The 20,311-nt window shown below is 39.8% G+C and overlaps 2 protein-coding genes across 3 annotated transcripts in view; one reads left to right on the plus strand and one right to left on the minus strand.

The window, feature by feature from the left end:
- Nucleotides 1-505: 505 nt before the first annotated feature.
- Nucleotides 506-20,311, minus strand: part of zgc:113307 (lumican) — a 29,434-nt gene continuing 9,628 nt past the window's right edge. The window contains exons 2-6 of one of the 2 annotated variants that reach the window (XM_076883931.1): nucleotides 14,633-14,751; nucleotides 3,460-3,791; nucleotides 2,982-3,306; nucleotides 2,379-2,696; nucleotides 506-1,338 (exon numbers count right to left, since the gene is read on the minus strand). In XM_076883931.1, the coding sequence (XP_076740046.1) occupies nucleotides 1,187-1,338; nucleotides 2,379-2,696; nucleotides 2,982-3,306; nucleotides 3,460-3,791; nucleotides 14,633-14,657 (1,152 nt within the window). In that variant the 5' untranslated portion in view covers nucleotides 14,658-14,751 and the 3' untranslated portion in view covers nucleotides 506-1,186. Of the gene's footprint in view, nucleotides 1,339-2,378; nucleotides 2,697-2,981; nucleotides 3,307-3,459; nucleotides 3,792-6,662; nucleotides 7,211-14,632; nucleotides 14,752-20,311 lie in introns of those variants that run through there. The other variant, XM_004545066.4, reaches the window with a different exon arrangement.
- On the plus strand, nucleotides 15,299-19,130 carry fmoda (fibromodulin a). Its single transcript, XM_004545067.2, has 6 exons — nucleotides 15,299-15,432; nucleotides 15,972-16,361; nucleotides 16,982-17,104; nucleotides 17,204-17,344; nucleotides 17,428-17,695; nucleotides 17,981-19,130. The coding sequence occupies exons 2-6, from the start codon at nucleotides 15,999-16,001 to the stop codon at nucleotides 18,130-18,132; spliced, it is 1,047 nt and encodes a 348-aa protein (XP_004545124.1). The 5' UTR covers nucleotides 15,299-15,432; nucleotides 15,972-15,998; the 3' UTR covers nucleotides 18,133-19,130.

Below are 20,311 nucleotides of genomic sequence, written 5' to 3' on the forward strand. Positions count from 1 at the left end.
CTGTGACAGAACTAGAAAATGAAAAGTATTATTGCACCCACTTTGTCAGTGCAAATAGAACACCAGCTGCCTCGAGACACTAGTTTTACACCTATCGGCATCTTTACATCTTTTCTTTCGCCTCACTGAAATCTATGCCAGTCAAGGTTATTCACCACCACCAGCTCTGATCAGCTGATTAGACGCATAATAAACAGGGAAATGACAACAGAGTGCAGAAATGTTGTGCACAAGTGGCAGTCTAATTGCAATAAGTACTTTCGAGGTATCGAGAAACAGCCCAAGGACTGTGGTCTTCACTGCATTTGTATTCTGTGTTTTCCTCATTAGGCTTTATTAGGTCTGACATCACTGTGGGGAGATTGAAAAGTTTAAATAGACAGTTTGTAGTTATTACATTGCTGACATGATGTAGCTGCATAAAAATTAAATCACAAATTTTATACATACTGAGTTTTTATTTTTTGCTTGTATATTTGAAAAAAAGACAGGTACGCATGTGATGTATATGTATATGTATATATTTTTTTATTTTATTTATCATGGAAATCAGTTGTTGACTTGAGATTTAAAGAATCTAACAATAAAGAGGTTTACAAAGTCAAAGCATGCTTCATGTTCATTTTCCACCCAGCTCCACATGGTGTGGTGTGGCTGTTAAACAGGGTGCAGCTAGCTGAGTCAGATCCGCTCCTGGGAAAGCTACTGAATTTTGCCATTCATACGTGCTTCCTTTGCCCAAGGGCAGCTCAGTTTAACCAGAGCACATCGTTCAGTAAACTCAAAAATGAGATGGGTTGTCACTGTTCCTATTCACTAATAACAAACAGATGTTTAAAACCTGATGATTCAGAACTTGGAAAAGAGAGAAAGCCACGAGGCTGCAGTGGCAGTATAAGAAAGGGTTTGATCAGAACCTCTGTCATTACCAATAAATAACACTGGTTTAGGGTTAAGTTCAAGCTTTGCTATCTTTTGAAGCTCAGTTTTCCTCTAACCACCACCACCTGGCTGCGTATCTACATATTTGAACACATAATCAGACTCTTCTCTGGTTTTAAGCTTTAAAGCTGGGCTGTTAGAGTTCACATTATGGATATTGAAATGCTGAGTCGTGGTTGGAGGTTTGATGGGTTGACAGTTACATAGAGCACCCCTGTGTTGGTTTTGTGTTCAAAAAGTAGAGTCAGACGTAAATGCGTTGAAGCACTCGCAGGCAGAACACCCAGTCAGGAGGCAGCTGATGGTAGGATATTTTGTTTCCATCCAATCGTAGAAACTTCATCTTGGAGTAAGACTGAGGTCCCACCTCTCTGCAGAAACTGGTCACATTGAACTCTGTGGTGAACAGACAGAAAGGTATTTTTATTTTCATAATCTCTATTCACCAGAGTCACAACCATGTGATTAATGCTGTCTTGCCAAGACATTATAGGTACCAAGCCAGTCTGGAGAGCTCTAGTTTCACATCATGTGCCACGTGTTTGTCACGTTCAGAGATCAAAGTTGAACTGTGCAATCTGCAGAAATCCGTCCTCTTCCCATAGAGTCTGCATTTACCATCTTACAGGTGCTGCAGTAAAGATGTAGACAGAGGAAACCACAACACCCTCTTCATATTTCTCTGAGCCATTTCAGTAGTAAAAAGTCTTTCAGGCCAGAGCGTGCGCTTTGGCAGCCAAAGACTGCAGTAGCAGTCAGGCTGCTTGCTAGACGATGAGGTGTATGTTATTGTGGAAGTATTTTGCTGTCTGTCTGTCTCGCTGGTACACAGCCCCACTGTCTGCTGCATCACACATTCAGAAATGAGAGCAAACTTGAACAGCTAAACCAAAACTGCGTGCCAGTTCTCTGCCGCTAAATGGTCATGTGAGTCAGGTTTTGGCTGAAAAGTCAAAAAAATCAAACTGATGGGGAGCAGACGGAGAGAGAGGAAAGCGGAGACTGAAGAGGGGAACAGCATGTGCTTCTGGCTCATCTGGCACTCTTACCTTCGAATCCATCACAGATGTTGCCATAGCACTCCCTTCACTTGTTTTTCACTAGCTCCACTTTCCACACGTCTAACCAATTAATATCCCCTCGTCTATTCTTACCTCCACCCTCCTTTCTCTCCTTTTCTTTCCTTGTCTCTCCTTCTGTCCCTCTGCCTTCATACTTGCCTCACCATCCAAACCCAGCCCCTCCCATGTCTGCATACAGCAAGGAGAGCCGCCCATTTTTAAACGGGATGGGCTGTGAAAGCTTTCCACATTTCTTCTCTATTACAGCAGGGCTTTGTGTTGTTGAATGGTAACATGTATGAAATATTAGGAGACGTGAAGTCAGTAACACCTCTACAATGTCTGTGCATGCTTTGCTGAACGTATAGTCCTCACCTTGTATTTTATTGGCCTCCAGGTAGAGGTACTGGAGGGTGGTGGGGACTGTGGGAATAGCAGTGAGTTTGTTATATGAAAGGTCCAGCTCCACCAAGCTGGAGTGGTTAAAGACCTGCGAGTGGACCTCACGGTTCTGCAGGCCACAGTGACTTAGGCGTAGATACTTAAGGTTGAGAAATCCCTCAAAACTGTCCACATCCAGTCCAGTGAGAGAGTTGTTTGACAGATAGAGCTGCTCAACGGAGGAAGGTAAGTGCCTGGGAATGGTTGAAAATGAATTCCCGCTGAGGTCCAACAGGTTCAGACTGATCAGACCTACATGACAGAAGTGATGCACACACACACAAACATGCAAAACATAACACCGATGCTAAAATAGATTTTAGGACAAAACATTTCCTAGTGAGATGAACACGTAAAAATATTCTTATCTTTCCTGGCAGTGTTTAGGTACAATACAATTTCTTTTAATTACCGAGTTGTTTTTCTGTTTGTTTTTTTGTCAGCAGTATCAGGCTGAGCTCTCTCTTATTTTCCAGCCATACGTGTTTAAAGTAAAGTGTGCATGAACAAACAAAAGGAAATGACACATTACGCTACCTCTGAGGTCTCCCTCTGTGATGGTATTCAGTCTGTTTCCCTGCAGCAGCAGCAGTGTTAGGCTATGCAAGTTCTGGAAAGCTTCTGGGTTGATGCTGCTGATTTGGTTGTAGGCCAGTCGCAGCTGTTTGAGTCCAGCTGGTAAAGCGCTGGGCACTGAACTCAGGTGGTTGTGGTTAGCAAAGAAGTACCACAGCTGGGTCTGGCTCTGCAAAGAGTCCTGCGTCAGGTTGTCGCTCTCCAGTTGGTTGTTGTCCAGAATGAGCCATCGAAGCCCAGTAACGTTGGCCAGCACGGAAGAGGACAGGGTTGAGATGTTGTTGCCCTGATAAGAATGCAATTCACTACCTGAGGAATTTTGTCATTTAATACTGATGAAAAGCATATAGAATATATTGTAGTGGAAACTGAGGAGAAACCTCAGTTGGTTTCCACTAGACCACTTTAAGATAACACATGCACACAGTGTTTGTCCTACCTGTAGAAACAGGTATTGAGTTCTGTCGGGCAGGCTGTCAGGGATGTGTGCTAAAGCTCTCTGGTCACAATAGAGTGCTGTGGGCCACTGGATGGGGCAGTCACACTCTTCAGGGCAGAGCTGCGGATTATTAGCCCGGAACCAGGCTGGATCCATTCGCCCCTGCAGACTCAGCACACTGGGCTCACCTAGCAGGCGGTTAATCCACAGAGGAACGCCTCCATAGTCCATATCAGCTACAAATGTGCCTGAAGCAGACTGAAAACCACTCAACAGAAACAGGAGGCCAGAGCACAAAAGAGCCATGGACATGGCTGGGGGGATGTGTGATGCTGTAAATGAAACATTAAGAAAAACCTGAACACCATCATAGATTTGACAAGTAGTTTTACAAGTCATGATCTGTACGACTGCTTAGAAAGGAACAATATGTCCATAAGCCAAACCTGTAAGTGTTAATTTTGAATGGTCTGCCAGGCATAAGAGCTCCATCATAGATTATAGGAGGAGGAGCTTCAACTATATAAGCTCCAAAGCATCTTTTTTTTTCACAATCATGTGAAAAAGAAAGTTTTCAAAGGACTCTATGCAGTAATCTGAAAAACTGAGCACACTCCATGAATCAGTAGCATTTTCTGTATGACCTCATGAGTCTCTCACAGTGTTGTTTACAGTGTTGCTTCAGTTCACTAAGATTTGCATGCATTAATTTATGCGGAGCTCTTGTGAGGTCCTGCCGCAGCATTTCAAGCTGAGGTCTGGACTTTTACTGCACCATTGCAACACTTTGGTTCTTTTCTATTTTGGGTGTTCTGTTGTAGATTTGCTGGTGTGCTTTGGATCATCATCCTGTTAAATGACCCAATTTGGGCCAGGCCTTAGCTGTCGGACAGATGGTCTCATGTTTGCTAGGTGCCCAATCCCTGTGGTTGCAAAACAAGTCCACATCATAAACCCTTCATGAGGTGTTTGTGCTGATATTTTGTGTCTGGTTTTTGCTGAATGCAGTGGTGGACTTTATGGCTAAACATCTACACGTTGGTGCTGTCTGCCAAAATGACATTGTTGCATAAATCCCTTCCAAAGAAACCTTGTTCAGTGTTTTTTTTGTTTTTTAATTTTGCAGTCATGAACTTTAGCATTTCACATACTAAGTCTGACATGTAGCTCTTGAGATTTTTGGAAGTTCTCCAACTATTGCAAGGTCAAATCGGGATGTGATGTGAACGTTACTTCCTAAACTGCACTGTTTTTATGAAGAGCCTCAAGGAGCCACTGGTGTGACAGTTCATGTTTAATCTTGTTCTATCTGTCTCTCTTAAATTCACCAAATTAATAGAAGTGTGTGAGTGTAAACCTCCTGAGTGTTTCTTTAAAAAGACTTGGACATGGAATGAATGAAATACCAATACTTGTTCACGTACTTAAGAATTTAGGTATCTGTGTTTTACTGGAATATTTGTTTTTCTGACACCTTTTTACTTTTATTTCGTTTGTAACAGAAATATCTCTACTGTTGGTATCCTTCACGGGTGCTTATTGCATATGAAGAAATGGGGGAAAAAAACAAAAACAAAAAAACAACATAATTTATGCATCTTTTACAGCACTGTATTCGGGGGATAATGTGGGTCGGAATGATCTAGACAGCATATCTGGTGTTGATATTTATATGCTGTGATCACAGTACCTCAGTATCATGAGCCTCACTTAAGATCAAGGAGCATAAATGGAGTAACATGGCAGTTATTTTGAAACGTAATTTTTCTATCAACTCAACAAACATCAGCAAATTTGATCTATATTTTGTGTTATTTAAAAGTTGCATGAACACACTGGGCAGTTTAGTGCAGGCTACGCTGGTTAGTGATGCATTGTGTTGCAGAGCAGCCATGGTGTTCATGGTCAGTGTTAAGGTATAACAAGGGTAGTAAACAGTAAATTGAACTGATGAAATTAACTCACTAATTTTCACCTTTACATCAGTTTTGTAGCATCTAGGGTTGGAAATCAGCCTCAATAGTTTGTGAAACATCTGCTGATATCTTGATGAACTCGGTTGTGTAAATCCACAAAAGTAGCAGCAACACTAAGCTAATCACAGTCTGCACACAAAGAAATTCTACTGGAGATCACAACATGAATTATTGTGATTTGTTTCTAAATGATTGTTTTCTCAGGTTCCACCACTGCAACTTAGCTTAGGGTTCCCACACCCACTGAATCCCACTTTAACTCTTGACTTTACTCATTTTTCTGTTTACACATGAAAGCAAAGTCACCCATCTACAATGAAGGCAAGAGCAAACAGAGCTAGTGTTTAAGCACATTCATTAGAATTAAAAGTTAGGTTGAAATAAAGTTTAAATTCCTATTTAATAATATCATTTTATTATTATCCTTATACAGCAGGAGCTTCAGTTTCCTTCGCAAAAATTAGCTGGCAGAAATATCGTCAACCTCAACTATTTTCATGTACTTTGATTATATTTCAAAGCCAGTACTTTTTCAATTTTACTTGAGTAAAGAAGCTCAATCAGTGCTTCTGCTGGAGTAAAATTATTTTTTAATGCATGCATCTGTACTTGTACTCAAGTGAAGCATGTGCTTCACTTCAATCTCTGATTACTGTTTAGTAATGTTCAATGTGAAAATGAATTACTTTTATCCAACTGAAGCTTCAAAAGTTAAACATAAATTTCTGTTTGAAATCGTCTGTGTGAATATTTTTCTTGCAGGATGAAATAAACTAAAATAGAATAAAATGAATGAAAAAGTATGTGACACGGTTTTCAGTCACCACGTGTGCAGATTGTTGCTTTTGCTTGCACATTTCTTCGAATTTAAACTGATTAAATCTGAGACAGAAGAACAAATTTTCCTACCTTCATATAAAGTGCACAAGAGGACAAACACACACACACACATATGCAGACACACCTACACATGCATGCGCAATTACACATCAAGTTACCGTATAAGATAGCAATTTGTAAGAAATGTTTGCAACATCAGGAAGTTTGACTTGATCTGCATGGTTGCAATGTTGCATTTGCATTCCACCCTTAGAGTCTTACAGTGCAGCATTGCCAAGAGATTTACTGTAACTAAACAAACACACAGTCTGATTTTCATCATTTCCAGTTTTGCCTTCAATGCAGAAAGAGGAAATGGGGTAAACTAGAAACTAACCACAAACTTACCTGTTTGTTTAGGAGATACAAACGGAGACGGGTTGTCCTAAATCCTCAGTGATGAAACCCTTGGGATCTTTGAATGAGTGTGTGTCCGGATGTGTGCATGTGTATATGTTTTCAGGCTACCGGCGGCATGTGCCCCGTCTGACACATTCCTCTGCTTCAAACGCTACCAGACCTCCTTCATAAACTTCCCACACTCACTTCTTCCATTCCTCTTGTATTAGCCCGCAGTAACAACGGTACATTTAGTGGAAACGTGTTTGCCTGCAGAGACGCACAAAAAGATCTGAGAAGGTACGCTAAAGAAGCACAAGGAGGGGGGAAATGAGAGGAAACTGGATTTGAATTGATCAGCATGCAAATTGTATATGTTATTGTTCCTCGAAAGAGAGTGTTTGTGTGTGTGTGCGTGTGTGCGTGTGTGTGTGTGTGTGGTGGTGGGGGTACAGTATGTGATCGGTCTAGAGGCAATTAAGCTACAAAGTACCTGGGGAGCCAAAGAGACCATTCTGTGTGTGCCTATGCGCGTGTGTGTGTAAATGTGTGTGTGTGTGTGTGTGTTTGAAGGAAAGAGCTTCTTGAAAACAGCTGACCAAAAGAGAAGAAAACGATCCCACATTCCTTTCCAGCAATATATTACTGCTGTGCTGAGAAAGAAGAGGCAGTGGGGAAGAAGCAGGCAAAATGATCTCCTGATCACATCATGCAAAGAGCTCCCTCTAGGATAAACCAGGGAGAATCACAATCCTTCATGTGGGCTTCAAAATGTATTAGAGGGGATGGATCATTTCACTTTAACCATGGAGAATTACAAGAACATGTTCTTTAACCAAAAACACCTCATCCAAACTTTATTTTGACTGTGTGGACAAGTGTAACAGATTTTAAGTGTTCATTCCGGTCACACCATTGTAAGCTTTTATTAAGTATAAATTACAATTAGCGACAAGACCAGTGGAAACGACGCTAGGTAGGAATACGACCGTCCACGTTCACTCTGCACTCAGCAGAAACTATCTATGATCGGAAGTGTTTGCCACGCAGCTGCTCTGAAAAGACCACAGCCACACAAGCACGATCAGTTTTGCCTCCTTACGACTTCCACTCAAGATGAAGGATTACATTTTGACACACCTCAGAGGAGAAACCCTGCTGAAAATGGTGCACAAGGAGGTGATTTTGAATGCGTTATTATAAAACCCTGGGTTCTAAGTTTTCTGCTGTTAATGTTTCGATCACATTTTGTGGATTACAGATGTTCACCTACCTATATTCACCTTTATTCTTTATTGCCTTTCATTTGTTTTTATATTTAGCTAGTCATTAGTGTTTCACTATTTGTCCCTGTTAATGTTGATATTTATTTACTATTGAGTGGTGGCTTTAATTTTATTCACTGTGTTTTAAAGTTTAAAAATCTTGTTTGCAGCTCTTTATGGACTCAGTATATTCCTCGGATTTCTGTTCTTGTCATTTTTGTTACTTTTGACATGCAGGTTGGTTCTAGTTAGTTCCCTTCTGTGTTCCTTGGTGTCCCAATGACATCAGCATTTGTCTTTTGTCTTCCCATATTGCCCTATCTGGTCCTTCTGTTTTCCTGTGTCGAAGCAGTTTTGTCTCCCCGTTCAGCTATGTCTCCCTTGCTGTTTCATTTTTTCATTTCCTCTGTCTTTGTGTTTGCGTTTGTATTCTATCTCTTGTTTCAGTTTTCATGCTTCTCCAGCGTCCCCCGTGCCTTCTTGTCAAGTCTTTGAATCTGTGAATCTGTGTTTATTTATTTCCTGTTTTATTTTGTTAGTCTCCCGTCTCTTGTGCCATGTGTGTAATTTTGCTTCCCTTGTCTTGCTTCCCCAATGAGTTCCAGCGGTGTTCCCTGGTGTTTCCCATCTTCCTAATTACCTGGTGTGTATTTATTGTCTCAGTCCTGTCTGTTTGTTGTTGTGTCTTCTCCACATGGTATGTGTTTCCTTGCACCGTGCTCCCTGTGTTTTTCTCCTAGAGTTTTGCTGTAAAGTAAAGCTGAGTTCGAAGTCTTATCTTCTAAGTCCTACACTGGGGTCCACTTCCTGCCTTCCAAACTGTGACAATAACACTGTGTAATCACAGTGCAAACATCCCCCCCCCAAAAAAAAAACCCCCAAAAAAACACAAGTTCAGCATATTTTTTAAATCTCCTTTCTTTTAGAAGAGTAGAAATGCTCACATTTCCATTTACACTCATTATATTTTAAGGATTCATGTGAGTATTTTTAAGTACTGACAATGGCTTTAATAAGATTAAATAGTAAGTGTTTTGAAATTTCACCTTGCTTAATGAAGTGCTCTTAAACTAGATACAAATAATGTCACACATTATTCATCATAATCCTAGATTATTATTATTGTTACTATCACTATTATTCAGACTGTATCACAGTTTTTTATGATGTGATGCAATGAGACAGTCAGATCAACAGTTGTCTGTTGTTTACAGTAGGATCATTACACGATTATTTATGAAACCACTGACAAAAGGTATAATGTCATCGTAGAAGTGTGACTCACTGGGAGTCTCTTGTTCAATTTCCTCATTAATGAGTCATTGTCTTTTGTCCCTGCCAGCTACCGTCCTGTTTGTGAGTAAATGTACGTTACCATGTCTGCGTAAGTCTCAAGGGGACTGAATGTACAATACAACACTGTGACTGATGTTTTTTGAACGTTTTCACTTTCTTCATTCTAAACTCGTAATGTTTTTTAACCTAGGTTGTGCAATTGTTTAACACTGTCTGCTTTACATGTTTATTTTAAAAGTGTTATCAGCTGACCAGAGCATAGTTTGAGCTGGAAGTTGTGATTCTGCTTTCCTCTTTCTCACCTTTCTCTTGGATTGTCTTCAACAGCTTCCTGAACACATCCTTAAATTTCCTATCACTTACACTAGAGGGCTCTCTTTCCTCACATATCAAAAGCACACATACCGCATTAATTCCACTAAATCAAATATAGGCCTATTTGAAAGATGTGATTTATTAGCAATGTGAAAAAAATAACCAACTCAAAGACTTCAGATGAATTATGATGTGGCAAAAACTCCTGGTTGTTCTTATAAGACATGTAACTTTCTTTTGGAGACATATTCTTTCTTTTAGTGTTACAATTTCCCCGCAGGTTTATGGGCCAAAGCACAGTGTTGGACTCCAGATGTTGCAGCTGGAGTCCAAGATGCAGGCAGCTATGCTGAGTCACCAGGACACCGTTCAGTGCAGATTCAACGCCTCTGTTCTCAGTGTAACTCAAAAAGATTTAACACTGGTTGAAAAAAAATTATGCCAAGATGTTAAGAAGTTAAATGTTTTTTGTTGGTTCTTTTTCTTTTTTTTTTTCTTCTATTTTTGCTCAAGCCCGTAATTATAACATACTTCCTTAAAGAGCTGTGCGTTTTATCCATATGAGAAAAGGCTGAGGATCCCGACATGGTGTAAATTTAAACATCTGTTTGTGATTTATGGTTTATGTGGAAGTGTGTGTGCATGCATGTATCTATATGTGTGTATGTGTGTGTATACATCTGCTTTCTATTGCATGGTTTTGCTGCCCCTGTGCCCTAGGGTGCCATGGTTCAAGTTACCTTAAGGAGTCCCTTTGTCCAAGTAGACCATAACACCTTGAAATTGAGAGTATTTTTATTAAGTGTAAATTTCCTTCAGTTATTATTTTATGCAGCATTTGGAACTGTGTGGAGGACAAGTTAGAAGCAGCTATATTTGGAGTGGAGTGCAGGGAGTGAGGAGATCAGGGATGCTTGAGAAGAGCTATTAATGCTGCTCGTGTGAGTGTGTGTATCATTAGGGATGAGGTGAAGCATGTAAAAGTTAAGGTTAGCGTCCAGGAAATGAGAAACACAGAGATGTGCAAACTATGCAGTTTAAGAAAAAAATGCATCACAAGTAGCAGTGAATTCTGTAGTGAATCTTTTATCGTCTCTACTGTTTTATTATCTTCTTCCATACTTTCTTTTTCAGGAACCCTAACATCACGTCTTATCAATTAAACACAGGATTTTTTTAAATTAGTGCAAATTTATGAGGGCCGCATGAATCTCTACCTCAGCCAGCAGGGAGAACATCTGACTGCCATACATATGTAACGGAGCACTTTGGCTCATTTTAAGCAACGTGCTGCAAACAAACTGCGTTTTTCCTGTTTGACTTCATGCTGGAGATAAAAGAAGTTAGTGTGTTGTCCGTGTGTATTTTTGCAGTTACTTCTGCCTGGCGTTTGGCTTGTCTGATATCTCTTTGTCAGTGTTTTGGTTTCTTGGTATTTCTTTGGTTTTTTGCACAAGAAGAAATTAGCAGGCATTCACAGTCTGCGCTAGAAGGGTTAAGTTCTAGCTCAGTGCCGCTCATGACCCAGTTTGGGGACGGGGGGACATGGGTGGGGGTTGGACATGTTGCTCCTCAAAGTCCAGATTACCCTTTTACTTTGAAGACCTTGAGTCATTTCCCTCACTTTCAAGGGTAGCTGCTGGTAACCTTGAGAATGTGTCACACCGTGGCACAGAAAGGTTATCTTTGTCTCATGCATGCACACAAAAGTCACACAACTTTATCTGCCTAACAATCTCATAAAAGCAGATTTCAGTATTTCAAGAGTTATTAACCTTATAACCTCATGTTAGGGTTTGACTGTTAATTATCGGTCTCTTGGTTCACTTCACAGGTGTTGAACACAACTCCTCAGATGTTTTAAGAGAAATATTTAAAATCAAATAAATACTAAAACATTTTACAGGAACAAATATGACTGCTTAAACATTTTGCCAATGCTACATCTGTCTGTGGATGCCTGCAGACAAAAAAGAAAGAGGGAAGAAACTTTTGGCTTAGATGTAATGCAATGTGGACATCTGGTCACCCTTTTCTTCCCTTTTTTTGATTCATAAAGCTTTTTACTGTCAGATGTCGGATGCAATGGCTACAGGAAGAACAGCCAACAGACTCTGGATGAGTCTCTAAAAGCTACATAAATGGATTGCAAAATTATCATTTTGGGAAATATGTTGACTTAAAAAGAGTCAGACTGAATGTGACAACATGTACAGATTGTTCAATAGTTGCTATGTTAGATGTGATACAAAACAAAGCTTATTCCTTGACTTGTTGCATTTATGGAGGTTGCTCGCTCTCATGACAGCCAGCTTAGTCAATTTACGTCTGTCGTTACAACAAATCACTGGTTCCACTCATGAACACGGAGGCCAGATTATATGTTGCTAGAAAACATCTAAATGAGTCGGCATCTGATTGTTAAGTGATGACGTGACGAATCCTACTTCCGGGCCTAAAGTAGTCTGCGTTTAATATGGCTTTTGTGTTGTTAACATGTTTAATGTTATGTATTTTCTTCTATTTAATGTTAAAAAGCTCCTAAAACAGTCAGTGATCACTGTTGACCTCCCTCGGCTTTTATTACCGCTAATCATTTATTTAAGCTCAGTTTTTAAAACCTTAGGATGTAACTACAGCCCAGCCCATGCACCACAGTGTTGCCAACTTAGCGACTTTGTCGCTATATTTAGCGAGTTTTCAGACCCCTTAGCGACTTTTTCTCTAAAAAAAAGTCGCTAAAAAAAGACGTGAAAGCGCGTATCGCTTTTACTCTCAACAAGCAGCGGGTGCTGTAACGCAGTCAGTTCTTCTTCTACTCTTATGCTGTTTTGTGGATCACAAGGTTTAGAACTACTTATAAACACACACACAAAGTAACTCCACCAGAGTGCCTATTTCGGGTCACTTTTGCCGGTCCAAGCCCAGGTAAAGGAGCAGGGTTGGAATTGTGACATTAAAAAAAACAATAATTGCTAAAAGAAATTTAATTTGTAGTTCTAAATAAACTCTAAATGCATTTAGGACGTTTTTTACTCACTTTATGTCTCTTCCACGAGGTTATTTCTCTCTCCAACAACATAGGTTACAGGTACATTAGCATGACCAATTATGCAAATTAGGCGATGACGTCATTTAGCGACTTCTAGCGACTTTTAGGACAACCAATCCGGTTGTTCAGTGATGACACGACGAATCCTACTTCCAGGCCTAAAGTAGTCTGCGTTTAATATGGCTTTTGTGTTGTTAACATGTTTAATGTTATGTATTTTCTTCTATTTGATCTCAAAAACCTCCTAAAACAGTCAGTGATCACTGTTGACCTCCCTCGGCTTTTATTACTGCTAATCATTTATTTAAGCTCAGTTTTTAAAACCTTAGGATGTAACTACAGCCCAGCCCATGCAGCAGTATATGAATGACTAACCTTGTATTATGGATGGATTATCTCAGTTGTTCTCCTGGCTGAAGTTTGGTCCTTTTACAGCATCCTGCCATGCGATTACATTTGTTCCTGACCACCGAGAACACTCACGTTAACTTTTATCGAGTGGGGAAAAAAAGTTAGCTTGTTTATATTATGCTAACATAGCTGTGTCGCTAGCGGTCACGTAGCACATCATTATATACCAGCTAGCCCAACTTCAGTAACCCTACAAATGTCACTGCTTTTTAGTTTTCTGTCTTCATTTATGCTGGAAGTGATAACAGAGCTGTACTTTTTAATTTGTTTCCAAAACCCTGCAGTCAGGACATGCTATATTGTATTTAGATAGAAGCTAGCGAGCTAACTCCCTGCTAACTTCTAACTCCGTTAAATGTCATAAATTTCGTTTTCATGGATGCCCGGATGTTAAACTCAATTGTTACACCTGGTAGAGCAGAACGCTGATCATTTTATTCAAGATGAAAGACTTTAGACAGTTTCAACTCTCAGTAATGCCATAGTGATCGTTTGATATATGGACCTGCAGCGGAGTTTAGGTCCAGACACGGCTAGTGACATCAGACTGAACAACCGGATAGCTCTGCAAACAAATCTATGGACAGATGAGACTATGATTAAGATCATTATCAGAATGATGGAAGGAGAAAAATCTGAAGAAGGAAATAATAGCTCATCACCCAAATCATACCACATTATATGTCAAACATGGCGGAGGCAGCGTTATAACGTCGATATAGCTACCAGTGGAACTGGGTCACTAGTTTTTATTGCTCATGTGACTGCTAATATAAGCAGCAGAATAATTTTGAAGTATACAACGCTATACTCTCAACTCAGATTGCGTCAAATTCTGCAAAACTGATTGGACAGAGCTCCACAGTGCAAATGGATAATGACCTGAAGCAAGCTGCAAGAAAAAACTTCATGCAAATCATCTGAAAAACCCTCCAAAGTAAAACTGAAAGCACGTTGACTGTGCGATCCAGTGTGGTGGTGAGCAGAGGCAAAACTACAGATATTTTGTCTTTCTCCCAACAAATATTGGACCTAACTGTTTATATTTTCATGTGTTTCCAAAAAATCTTTCCCTTCATATAGTTAAAGCTCAGAGATTTCATCACCATGTGTAAATATAATATTTTAGTGAAAAATTATAGATCTTCCAAGCTTACATCAAAGGAGGAGAGAAAAAGCGGGATAGAAAGAAGAGATAGAAGTTCAGAATAACCAATGATTGAAAAGATGTCGAGAGGGCAGAAAATGAGTAGAAACACTGGTTCTTATGGACGCTGAGTTGGAGAACATAGAGAAGCAGGAAGAGGCCCACATTGAAACCAGACAGACAACATAAAGAGACTGTCACACATGGTTTCATTTAACCCTTTACAAGATGTAAGCTTGTTGTAGACGAGAAAGAGTTGGGTCCACCCATGTAAAAAAAAAATGAAACAAAACTTATGTAGGTCGAAGGGCATCTAGGTTCTGTCTTAAGGTTATCTTATTATGTTTAATAATGTTTAAACCAACGCCTTACACGTTACAACACAACACAGGAAAAACACTTGTCAGCACACTGAAGCAACTACGAAAGAACAAAACAATCACATGCAAGGCGTAACAAGGTTTTTACCGTGTACTGTTACAACAAAACTGACCTGTGCTGTACTTCTTTCTCTGCATCGTTTCCCCACACAGATCACAATAAAAAACCCCGCAGGTGTGTGCTGATGAAGGTATGCTTGCTTTGAGTTATTCCAGCTGTAATGATGACCTCCTAAAAAAAGCAGCAAGAAGAAAAAAACACAACCAATTATCCAGCTTTTCATTATTCCAAATTACACAGTTGGCTGGTGAGTGTCTCACCTGCTAACAGCACACCTGCGATTTTATGTTTGTAGCTGCAATAAACTACGATAACAAAACTTCCACTTTCTTTGCAGTGCTACAGCTAAAGTATATGTAATATCAAGTTCTTACTCATTTTAGTCTTTCACAGGTATTTGCATTTGCACCATATGAACCAAAGTTGGATCATTTTATCATTGCCACTTATGTATGACTTTTATTTTTCTACCCTTTATTGTGAAGAAAGAGAGGGGGTCACTCGAAATGAGGAAACGGAGGGATTGAATGTGCTGCTCGCAGATGGGAACAATCCCTCAAAGCCACTGCGTCTCACATCATTCACACTGGAGGGGGAGAAAAAAGGCTTCAGAGTGGGCTGTGGGCCATTCCCGACCAAATGCAATGGGGTGCGGGCAACTGGACAAGGGGGTGGAAGTAATCAAAAGCACAAGAACAGACAGACGGGTGTGGAGGGGGCTAGCATGACGGAATGGAGAGCAGGGAGGGGAGAAAATACTTTTCATACAGTGTGTGTCAGAGCACCCTGCAGTCCTGAGCACACTCACTCAGAGAGAGAGCGGGGGACAAGAGGGCCAGTGCCTTTGATCGGGTAGGTGTGTGTGTTTGTGTGTGCATGCAAGTGTGTGAAATCTTTTTGTTTTCTTTTAAATTGAGATTTATACAAGGCTAAATGAGAAGTAAGGGTAGAATAATTTTGGAAAAATAATCACTGAATGTTTTACCTTAATTTTTAAGGTAACAGAGTGAATATTACAAAACTGGCATTCATGGAAGGTTTAAGAAAGCCAGGAAAGGCTTTTCTGAGTTTCCCTGTGGACTAAGACCAGTAAGAATGTGACTGCCTGCAGGCAGCAATATTTCCAAATGAAGTCCATGCCTGCACTGCACCTTAAACCTAAGTAGGACAGAAGAATAACAGATTTAGTTAAAGTTGGCAGTTATACTTCTGAAAGATTTTTTTGTTCTTTTAAATGTCAAATTTCACATGTTTGAGCATTTCAAAACGTTCTAAAACATCTGTAAGATTATAAATCTCGAACATTTTGGTGATTGTGAATAACTTTTTCTATTTTTTGGCCTTTTTAATACCACTGCATGTCCCTCTGTTCTCCCTGTGTTACATTACAGTTAGGATTTGAGTGACTTCCTTCCATCATGCGTCAGGTGATTTTCCTTTTGTCTGCCCTGATTCCCCTCGTTCTCTGCCATGGATGGAACTCCTGGACAAATTACTGGCAGAGCCAAGGATACTTTTATGGCTCCCAGTATGCAGACAGAGCATACAGTGTGTCGGCGTGTCCTGACGAGTGTGACTGCCCCTCTTCCTTCCCCGTTGCTATGTACTGTAATGGGCGAGGCCTTACCACCGTGCCACCGATTCCCTCCCATATCAAATACTTGTATCTTCAACACAATGCCATCACATCTTTGCCTGACTCGGCTCTAAGCAATGCAACCAATCTGGTGTGGCTTATGTTGCATTTCAACCAGCTGACATCTGAATCAATTGGCAAGAAGGTAAACACGTAGTCATAGGCACATCCAGACACACATCACTATAAATAGCGGTACAATGGCTGACAGGTGTCTAACAGCCCGAGTCGGTTTTCTTTTATTGCTGTCTGTTCTTAATCCTCAAGTTAATTTCCTGTGTTACCTGTTTTTTTAAAGAAAAGAAGAAACCAAAAGGGGGAAAAAACATGAATAAATATTGTGGTTAGTTTTCTGTCATCATATAATAAACTTGTTATAATTTGAAACATGTATGGGTAAAGCAGTGTGATCAGCAGAGCACATGCTCACACTAAACCAGACAGCAGCTTGCTACATCAGAGCCACAAACCTTGTGGTCTACAACCCTCAGCATAAAGTCTCTTTCTCCAGTGAAACACACTGAAAAACACATCACGCACATTCACGCACTGTAACCATCAGTTTGAATGCTAGTTGAAACTTAGCCGGTCGTTTGCAAACACATAAAAAGATGTAGTGTAATATCATTTCAATATCACAACCGACAATAATGCATCTGTGCTCTGAAAAGGCCCCTTTCATCATTTTTATTGTAAAACCACCACATAATTTAGGATGATTTTTCTTTTTGGGTTTTATACCTGCTCATCTTGATCATTTTGCAGGCATTTGTGAAGCTGGGGGAACTTGAGCGTTTATATCTACAATACAATAATTTGACCAGCATTCCTTCAAACCTTCCCCTCTGCCTGAGAGACCTGAGAATGGATAACAACATGATTGAGAAGGTAAATCTTCAAAAATTCACATTCACAGCCCTCCTGTTTTAGTCCAACATCAGTTGAGACATTACGATATGCTTTACGGCTATTGCCACTTTTACCTAGGTGTCACCTGCAGACCTAGAGGGAATGGATAACCTCACTATCCTGTACCTTCATGATAATGCTCTCTCAGAGGTGGGCTCATCACTGAAGGGGCTGAACTCCCTCACACTGCTTGACCTCAGTAGCAACAAGTTGACAAAGGTAATTGTTTATCTGTTTTTTTCTAAATGCATTATTAAGCAACCAAGGTAATCTCGTTCAGAGATGTTGTGTCACTGTCCCAGGTCCCAGCTCCGCTCCCTGCATACCTGCATCAGCTCTACCTGGAGTACAATGCCATCGACTCTATACCTGAGGGATTCCTGAGCCTCTTCTCTCAGCTACAGTATTTTAGGATGTCGCATAACCTGCTAACAAATAAAGGCATCCCCGCTAACATGTTTAACGTGTCTGGGCTGGTGGAGCTGGACCTGAGCTTCAACAAACTGGAGAGAATTCCTTCAGTTAGCACCACGCTGCAATACCTTTACCTGCAAGCCAATCAGATCAAAGGTGAGAGTTTCTTTGAAGAAATCATTTTTTTAATCGTCATGCTCTACATTACCATGCAGTTTTCTACCTTTAAGCCAGTTTTGTTGATTTCGTAATAAGAAAGTTCATGATCGTATATGTACTGCCACTTAGATTAAACGAGAACAAAAAGTTGTTTGCTGGATTTTGAGAAATGAGATGTTGGGCATGTCTTTTCCTGGGGTGATTTATACAGTTATACTGCCATTTTACAGTTTTGCATGAAAGTGAACTCATCGCTGTCTCCACTCTTTCTCTTGCCTGTAGAGTTTACTGTGGGTAGCTTCTGCAGTGTTGTGGACGTGACAAATTTCTCCAGACTCTTAATGGTGCGACTGGATGGAAACGAGCTCAGTCTTGTGGACATCCCCACCGACGTGAGCCATTGTCTGCGCCAGGTTCTCGACATTGAGATCTAAGCATGTGCACAACGCAGTCTGTGGCTCAGTTCACCACATGCACCTACGGAAGGACTATTTTTTTAAAAAAAAAAAAAAAGGTTACAGCAGATATAAGTTGATATCTACAGCAGGTAGTGAGTTAGTTATTAGTGATTGCAGAGAGCATCACTGTGAGCTTTACTAGAAATTCCTCCAGTTAAGAAAGAAAGAAAGAAAGAAAGAATGAAAGCCTGTTTTTTCTCGTGTATTGAAATTTCAGATTTACAAGGATAAAACGCCTTTAATCACAAAAAAACAACAGAACCTGAATGAAATTCAGGAATGGTTCTCTGACCTTCATCCTATTTACAGCATACTGTGCTGTAATGATTCTTCCTCCACGTGTCTTAATGCATGCGCAATCATCCATGTAGGGAAATCTCAAAAAGTTGATTTTGTTCATGTGGACGTAGCATTTTTAGTGGGAGAAACATTTTGTCACTCATTCAAGTGACTTCTTCAGTCTCATCTGGACGTAGCGTCACCAACCTGTTTATAAGGTTGGGGACGCTACGTCCAGATGAATAGAATCAACTTTTCGGGACTTCCTCCATGTGTTTTATTGCTTTGTATAATAAGGTGCTAAATAACGGTTTGTATACTGTGAAATATATAATTTCAAATATAGATCATATGTAGAATACTAAAACATTATTATGGTGTCTACTGCATGAGAATATGTTATTGCACTTGGTTATATTAGTTTATCTTTCTGAGAGAAAAATGCTGTGACAGCTTGATTCTGTTTAAGATTGTCTTTTTGCACAGTGAAATTTTCTTAGAGAAACAGAAAATGTCTCTGTTCCATGAGAAAAAAATAATATGGATATCGTACTGTAGTAAATCAGACATGCGTGGGGCTCGTGGTCTGTGAATTAGGATCTATGTAAACATTGCATGGATTAATTATTATCCTGACAAAGGGTTTTTGTTCATGAACCCATTGCAGAATAAATAAAGTTAATAAAGATCTGTGTTATTTTTGTCCTATATTGATCAGCCAGTGATGAAATGCAATACTGAGGTGATCAGTCAAAAGTATGAACTGTCTCTCTTTGATCTGGGATCCGAGGAGAAAGTTTTTGTAGCTATTCCTCAAATGGTTCCTTATAACAACTTAAATAATAAAAACTCAAGGTTTCCCAGACTTGATCAGTTATATTCACTTCACTGTTTCACGGTGCTTTAAGTGTTGTTTTTAAATAGTGTTTCATTTACAGGATACATTTTATTTGAGATAACAGGCTGCTGAGTTGTCACATATTGCTATAACAAACTTCCTCAGTAATTGAATAGAGAGGAACACAGTAAATAGACACTCAACCAATCAAAGAAGCTTTATTCCTGCAAGCTCCACCTGCAAAGTTTGTGCTCTTTGAAAATTACTACCCGGAGCAGGAACTTTGGGGGATTAAAATAATTTACCTAGCACTTAAGTTAGATCCGGGATGCTGGGGTCGAGCCACTTCAAGGTCTCTCTCGCATTTCCTCCTGCAATTTCAAACGTGGCTGAAAAGTGTCTTTGAAGTCTTTGAATTAAAGTTTATGTTGATCTTATCTCTCAATGTTAAATTCATACTTATTTCAAAGGTTTAATAACAGACATGAGCATGAAGCGAGTATCAGTCACCAGTGAGGGTTTTTAGGGCCTGATGCAAGGTTTCTACATAGTAATAGACAGGATAAAGAGGTGTTTCATTTATAGCTTATTTACACTTTTAACCCAAGGTGCCCACAGAAACCAGTTTCCTTGAGAAACCACAAGGAGTCAAAACTCTGAAGCTGCCCAATATAACACTGAGGAAAGCTCTTAAGGGGATACTGGCACAAAGAAGAGTCATTGGATTCCTTAAAATATTTATATTTTTTTTTAATTGTACCTCATTAACCCGAATTCTTGAGACTAATTGCTCCTCTAAACAGCTAAGGCGATTTTCTCATGGCTATAGAGATATTTATCAGGCTGGTTGGCTTTACTCGAGAGGGAAACTAAGACTCTTCTTTCTTCTCACGTTTCTCTTTAGTTCCTTTTAGCTCTATCTTAATAGCCTTCCATTGCAATTTAAGTGTATGTTTTTCTTTTTACATTTATTATGTCTGCTATGTTACAAATGAATATTTTTCTGGGATGGACTTGTAATGCTGATAATGTGAACGA

This window comes from Maylandia zebra, linkage group LG5 (genome assembly GCF_041146795.1).
Source record: "Maylandia zebra isolate NMK-2024a linkage group LG5, Mzebra_GT3a, whole genome shotgun sequence".
Taxonomy (NCBI): Eukaryota; Metazoa; Chordata; class Actinopteri; order Cichliformes; family Cichlidae; genus Maylandia; species Maylandia zebra.

Bases quoted from the DNA above. Each gene is read 5' to 3' on its own strand.
- fmoda (XM_004545067.2), top strand. From the start codon at position 15,999: ATGCGTCAGGTGATTTTCCTTTTGTCTGCCCTGATTCCCCTCGTTCTC. The intron at 17,345-17,427 runs GTAATTGTTTAT...TCACTGTCCCAG, and splicing joins GTAGCAACAAGTTGACAAAG to GTCCCAGCTCCGCTCCCTGC. The intron at 17,696-17,980 runs GTGAGAGTTTCT...TCTTGCCTGTAG, and splicing joins GCAAGCCAATCAGATCAAAG to AGTTTACTGTGGGTAGCTTC.